Source organism: Heterodontus francisci, chromosome 12, assembly GCF_036365525.1.
Source record: "Heterodontus francisci isolate sHetFra1 chromosome 12, sHetFra1.hap1, whole genome shotgun sequence".
Classification (NCBI taxonomy): domain Eukaryota; kingdom Metazoa; phylum Chordata; class Chondrichthyes; order Heterodontiformes; family Heterodontidae; genus Heterodontus; species Heterodontus francisci.
The window spans coordinates 74,900,818-74,907,551 of NC_090382.1; the positions used below are offsets into that span (position 1 = coordinate 74,900,818).

General features: G+C 42.5%; 1 protein-coding gene across 1 annotated transcript in view; it reads left to right on the top strand.

Annotated features, from left to right (window-relative positions):
• Window positions 1–6,446, top strand: part of yipf5 (Yip1 domain family, member 5) — a 28,903-nt gene extending 22,457 nt beyond the window's left edge. The window contains exons 6-7 of the mRNA XM_068043656.1: window positions 5,874–5,984; window positions 6,187–6,446. Of these exons, the coding sequence (XP_067899757.1) occupies window positions 5,874–5,982 (109 nt within the window). The 3' untranslated portion in view covers window positions 5,983–5,984; window positions 6,187–6,446. The remainder of the gene's footprint in view (window positions 1–5,873; window positions 5,985–6,186) is intronic.
• The last annotated feature ends 288 nt before the right edge of the window (window positions 6,447–6,734 follow it).

A 6,734-nucleotide genomic window follows, 5' to 3' on the forward strand; every position in this document is an offset into this window, starting at 1 on the left:
TAGCAAACAGACCTAGGCATGCTAGAAATTGGTGGTGTCTACCCAAGCCCTAGTTCTAATAAAAAACATACTTATGGGTTATAATTTCAAAAATACTCAGCTCATTTTGGAGGCAATGTTTATGTAAAAGAATTCATCTAAATGATTAATAAACTCAATTTGTTGGCTTTGAACTGGTCATTCCTCATTGTCTAGCTCAACACTTCAAGATCAATGTTTGTCACTTTGTACCAATCATTCCATCCACTTATGCTGAGTGTTGCACTCTTTAATGTTAACCATCACTCTCTCTCAAAAGCAAAATACTGTTGATGCTGGAAACATTCAGCAGGTCAGGTAGCATCTGCGGAGAGAAGAACAGTTAACATTTCAGGTCAAATGACCTTTTTCTTTACGCTCTCTCCCTTTTACTGATTGTTCTGTCTCCTTGTTTCAAGTGTTCTGTCCTCCCTGTGCAGAGTGTTTTATACACTCGTGCCAAGTGTTCTGCCTCTTTGTGCTTATTTTGCTCTCCTGTGGAGTGGTATTCTCTATGGTGCTCTGTGTTTCTCCCCTCAACCAAATGTTTAGCCTACTTCTATCGTCCCATGTTGAGAGGTAAGCTCATCAGACTGACTACTGAGAAGATATTTTTCTCTCACATTGATTCACTGTTCTTATAAGTTCTGCAGCTCAAAGACAATAGTAAATCAATGCAACTAAAAGTTTAGAGCAGAACGTTAGCTAGATTATTTGAGTGGCCTTCTGAGAGTCGTTGTGAGACAAAGAGAATAAGGATGAACCTGCCTTAATAAAGCAGTTCTTAGAAGCTGTAGCTGAAATCTCCTTGAATATGGGAGAGGTCAATATCATTCCTGGTGGAAGAAAGTCCTACACTCTACCGTAAAGCAACAGCTTACTGTTTTAGAGACACAGTTACAGATCCAAAGTAATAGAAGGTAGCAAGTTTAAATGATATAATCAAAATGTAACAAATAATAAATTCAGTGCTGATCCTGGAAAGCCAAATAAAGCTGTTAGGCATGTTCCGACCAGGTGGCAACGGGTGTGCGTGGTTCCCATTGTCCACTTCCCAACTGACTGCAATCGTGCTTTGTTTAAAATGATGAGTTAACCCCGAGTGTTTTACTTGCCAAATAAACAGATAGTGACAGGTTTTCTTGTAGGTTTAAAACAGGAGATTAACTATTTATTGAACAATATTCATTCCCTGAAATGTTCACAAAACCACTCATGCACGCATTCACTCTCACATAGACTCTAGAGAAGATAGATAGCAGGCAAAGGGTAAGGGTTCTAGGTGTGGTAGGCATTTGTGGTTTATGGTAAACCTGTTGAATCTTCTAAGTAGAACAGTCTTTTTTGAAGATGCAGGCCTGGGTTGTTTGATTTGTTGAGGTGTTGTAGATTTCTGGTGGTTAAGATTTCAGATTGGAGGTGGTGGGTCACTTTCAGTTCTTTGTTGCGCCAAGTTGAAGCGTAGAATTCACAGCAAGGCTCCTTCCTTGTTTTGGCTGGATCTTTCCACAGCCCCTGGCTTGACTGCCTTCTGTGGTGTTGCTGTGAACTCTCTCTCTCTCTCCACAGAGCTACCTTTCAAGGTAAAAACTCTCATATTAGCTGCTGTTACGAGATGCATGGCCCTTTCCCTTGTTGTGACCACACAATGGACCAGGATGTGGCATCCATGGCCATCCATTAATGTCTGAATGCATATAATGCAGTTATGCTGTGGCTATTTTAGACTTTCTTTGTTTCAGAAGAACCCATTCAATTCAGAAATATCTCTTGATGGTTTCAGGATGGGTGTAATTGATACCTCTTAGCCTGGAATGTATCTTTTTGTCCTTAACAAACAGTGAGGCAGTGTTTGAATACACAGGCCTGATCATTTGACCTTTGGTGGCCATCTTTTGCAGCATTGTTCATTTTTTAAAAAGATAAAGTGAATTTTAAAGGCCGTAATTTTAAGGCCCCCCCAATGAGCGAACTGGTGATGGTGGGGGGGGGGAAATTGAGTGGAGGTGGAGGGACTGTTCCCGACCCCCTCCCAACCCCGCTGCAATTTTATATGGGGTGGCAGCGGCAAGCAAAAGCCTGCTCCCTTCCCCCAGGACAATCAAGACCCTTAAATGGCTAATTAACTGTCACTTAAGGGCCTCCTCCCACCGCTGAGGGTATTCTAACACTGAGGGCGGATGGCAAATGCCCCAAGAAAACCGCCAGATAAAAGCTGGCAGCCTTCTTTCGGGCTGGGGGTGGGTACCCTGTGCCCCATGGAAGGCTGCCCCTGAATCCTCAACCATCCCCACCACACAATTCCACCACCGGCCCTCAACTGATGCCCCTTGCCTTGCCGGGGCCCAGCTGATTACCCCGGCAAGGCCCCAAAAACCTATCTTCATTCCAGGGCTGTCCTTCACCTTGCTTGCGATGGCTGGGTATAGTCCCAGCAGTGGCCACCACTCCCGATAGCGCTGCTGCGACAGAGAGCTGCCGGCCTGCTGATTGGACAGCAGCTCCATTAGGCGGGACCTCCTGCCTCAAGGAGGTGGAAGTCTCGCCCAAGGCCAATTCAGGGACTGAGGAGTGAAAAATCCTGGCGTGGCACTCCTGGCCTAGCAGAGGTGAGCTCGTCACCGACTTTTCGGCCAGTGGGCGGGGCTTCCCACGCAACGTAAAATTCAGGCCAAAGAGTCCACCTTGAATAAAGTTTGTATCTTAAAAGTAGGAATATTATATGTCTTTACCGGGCATGATAGGTATATAAACAATAAAGTGTTATTTATTATGTTGTTACTGGAATTACTGAGGATCCGGTGCAATGAGTTTCCCTTACATATATCACGGGACCAATTTAAATTGATTGGCAGCAGGAGTGCGGATTATCGGGTATTTAAGCTTTTGACTTGTTCTGCAACTAATTAGCTTAGCACACCATTGCAGAAAAAAATTGATTATGACATTGACAGCTTTCACACCTGTCATGGACAAGACTAAATAACAGCTAAATAATAGCACTCATATAAGACAGGTACTGGCTTATAAGCCACGTCAGTCATTTTGGATCTTCTTAAAAGGGTTGTTGCTCATTAAGTCAAAGTAACACAGTGATTTGTCAGTTTATGTGCCTTTTGGGTTGCACCATTGAAACAATTATTACCTTACTAAAGCCATTGTGTGAAGCAATGCTCTAATTGTCCAGGCATGCAATAGTATGGCATAGCACTTTATCTTCTGGTTCTGGAGGGGGAACAGACATCGCATGCAAGACAGAATTGTTTACTTTCTAGGTGCTCAAGTTGTTGCTGCCTTTTTGTATACAGGACAAGGGAGTTGCACCTTGATGAGTTGGAGATCTGCATGGTGATATTAGGGTCCCGATATTTACAGGGAGGTGAGGTGGGTGTGGGGGAGCACAGTTACTTTCAGGGCTGAAACCCAGCAAGGCCAGGGATGTGGAGGTCCTACAACATTTAACGGCAGGACCTTATTACAATTTTTTTTTCTTTGGCAGGCAGGTAAACTAACAGTAGGAGCTCTCAGCCAAACTGCAAACCGCCCCCCACTAAGTCCCCCCCACCACCGCCACGCCCCAGAAATGTGCCGTGGCAATCACAATCACTGTGTAGGCCAGAGATTGGGTCTTGGGTGTGGGGGAACGTGGTGGGAGGAGTTCGATCACAGGACAGTCTGATGATTGGGTGTTTCTGAGCACTGGAAAACCCAGTCAACAGCTGTTAAATTTAAATCAGGTTCCCAATTGCACTGTGGGAGCACGATTTTGAAATAATGAAGCGTTCTACCTCTACCAGATGGGCCACATGCATGCCTCGCAACCAGTCACCATAAAAGTGACAATGGGCATGTATGTGGCAGGTTTGGGATGCATTCCCTGTTTTTTAGAGTTTAAACACCCCTCCCCCCTCCTCCTCCCCATATGAGTGAATATTGAGGCCGAGCACTCATGAGGGAGGCTGACAGAACTACAGAGTCTCCTGAAACCAGATCTTGAAACAGTTTCAAAGTTGTGGACAGCTCTGACAGTGGGCTGCCATGGTGATCTCTGCTTTGATTTTTTTTCTCACACTGTCTTTCTTTCAACAAGCCACCAATAAGAGCTACATTGTTGAGATGCCATTAAACTGACACACCAATTGCATATTCAGTTTGATGTAAGTGATCCATGGTACTTCCCTGGTGTCCTGGCAAACATTTATCTCCATCAACACCACAAAGCAGATTTATCTGAAAATCTTATTTGCTGCTTATGGGCATTGCAATACACAGATTGGCCATCATATTTGTGTGAATAAAAACATAAGAAACAACAGCGCCTACACTCCAAAAATATTTAATTGCCAGTGAGGCACTTTTGCATGTCCTGACTTGAAAGGTGCTATTCAAATGCAGCTTCAAGTTTCTCCCTGGCTCTGTAACAACTTTAGCCCTACAATCCTCTGAGAATTGCAGGAAATCCTGGATTTCTTCCACCCCCATCACTGGAGATCATGCCTTCAGTTGTCTCAGCCTTAAATTCTGGAATTCCTTCCCTAAATCTCTCTACCTTTCTACCTCTCTCCTTTGAGACTGTCCTTAAAACCTCCCTTTTTGCACAATCTTTTGGTCTCCTGTCCTAATAATCTCCATATATGTCCTGGTATCAAATTTACCTGTTATCATCTGCTTCAATGTGCTGGCATCATCCCTCATTCAGGTATAAAAATACCTGAATTATATTTCCAAAAAATGTAAATATTAAAATAGGCCTCTTGCTTTCTGGGCCAGGATGTGACAGGGGTGGAGAGTGTTAATATTCTCAGCAAACCGGAAGCACTCGATACACCAACTCAAAAATTCCCACCCAACCAAATTATGGAAAAATAGAATTCAAGAAAACAACTTTGAGGATTGAATGTGCCTGAATTTTCTTTTTAAAAAATGTTTGTTTTTAAATAAATCCTAGATATTGTGATGTCACTTATGATCAACTAAAAGCACCAGCTGACACTGAGATGTTGATTCTTGTAACTCTATGTTTTTGGTTACATGATCTGTTTAACACCCCAACGATACCGAGTTACTTGCAACGTTTCTCTGGGAGTTAGGGATTACAAAGTAGAACAATCAGCTAGTTTATATATTTTTATACCATTGGATAAGAGAGTTCTTTTGAGACTGTAGTCTTTTACCTGGCGGCTTCCTCGTGGTTCTAATGTGTGAGAAATTCTCAGAGGATACTTATCAGTTCTATTGCACTTGCGAGAACTGTGGGTGACCAATCACAGTTCTATATGTGTATAAGGAAGTCTCACCCGACTCCTCACTGTTTCATAGTGTGTGAAAGCATCTCATGTCACTTCTCAGTTCTGTTGCGCAGGAGAGAGCCCTAGGTGATGCCTTGCATTTCTATAATATATGGGCATTGTGGCTGACTTCTCTAAATTTTATATTATGTGAAGAGATTTAACTGATTCCTCTTAGTTCTATAGCATGTGAGATTGTCTCATGGTTTCATATTGTGTTACTACCTCAGTAGAGACCGTTAACTTTAAAATGAGATATGAACTCCCCAGACTGATTAAAGAATTTGTCATGCAGACCCCTACCTGCCAAGAATGAACGTTGATTTTAAACTGTTGCTGGAGTGAAGAAATGACTTGTTAAAAAGATTCCACATTGAACTTAAAGGACTGTAACTAACAGATATTGCCTCAAACTTTTCCACTTTATTCCTTCTACTTTTTCTGTCTCTACCTCTGTGTGTATTTATCGCGTATGCATGCTAGCATGGTCGCATTGCATATTCGTAGTTGTTAACCGGATTAGAGTTTAAGATGAATAAACTTCTACCTTTCTTGTTTAAATCTAAGGAAACTTGGCTGGAAGGACATTTGCATACTAATAGACAGTGCTTGTGGAGATGAAGGACTATTCCCTGGTTCACTTAACCCACATTGGACTTTGATCACCAGACATTGAAGGTGAGGAAGCTCACATTCCAGGCTGACTGCTAGGATGGCAGAATCCACAAACAGAAGTGGTCACACCAGCTAGTTACATGACTAACCTGCTGGGCAACCTGTTTTTTTTTAAATTATGCCACAGAGGAAGGCAGTTTGAAACTGAGCTGAAACAAGCAAGTCTCTCACCTGGCTGTCTCTCTCTCTCTCGCTTTCTCCCAAGCCACTGGACCCACGGAAGACACATAAACCACAAGAGAGAAAAGGCTCCTACATCAGAACAAGTTGAAGCGTGAACTGAGCCCCAACGAATTGCAAGACTTACCGGCAAGCAAAGACTCCACATTGAACCTAAAGGACTGTAACAACCAGATATTGCCTCAAACTTTTCCCCAATATTCCTTCTACTTTTTCTGTCTCTACCTGCATGTCTGTTTATCACGTATGCATTCTAACATGGTCGTGTCGCATATTGGAAGTCGTTAACCAGATTAAAGTTTAAGATGAATAAACTTTTACCTTTCTTCTTTAAATCTAAGGAAACCCTTTTGATTTCTTTGCCTTACAATTGGAGCAGTGAACAAGGATTCACTAAGGGGGAGCTAAAAACAGTGTTTTTAAAATTAAACCCCATTACTGTTAAACCAGGCACAGGCTGAGAGGGAACCCCTTTCACCTGGATGTAACAGAAATTACATAACATGATTTCATGTTTTAAGACTTGTACTATTGTTACGAAAGTGCTTCAATTTTTTGTTACATTTTTTTGAG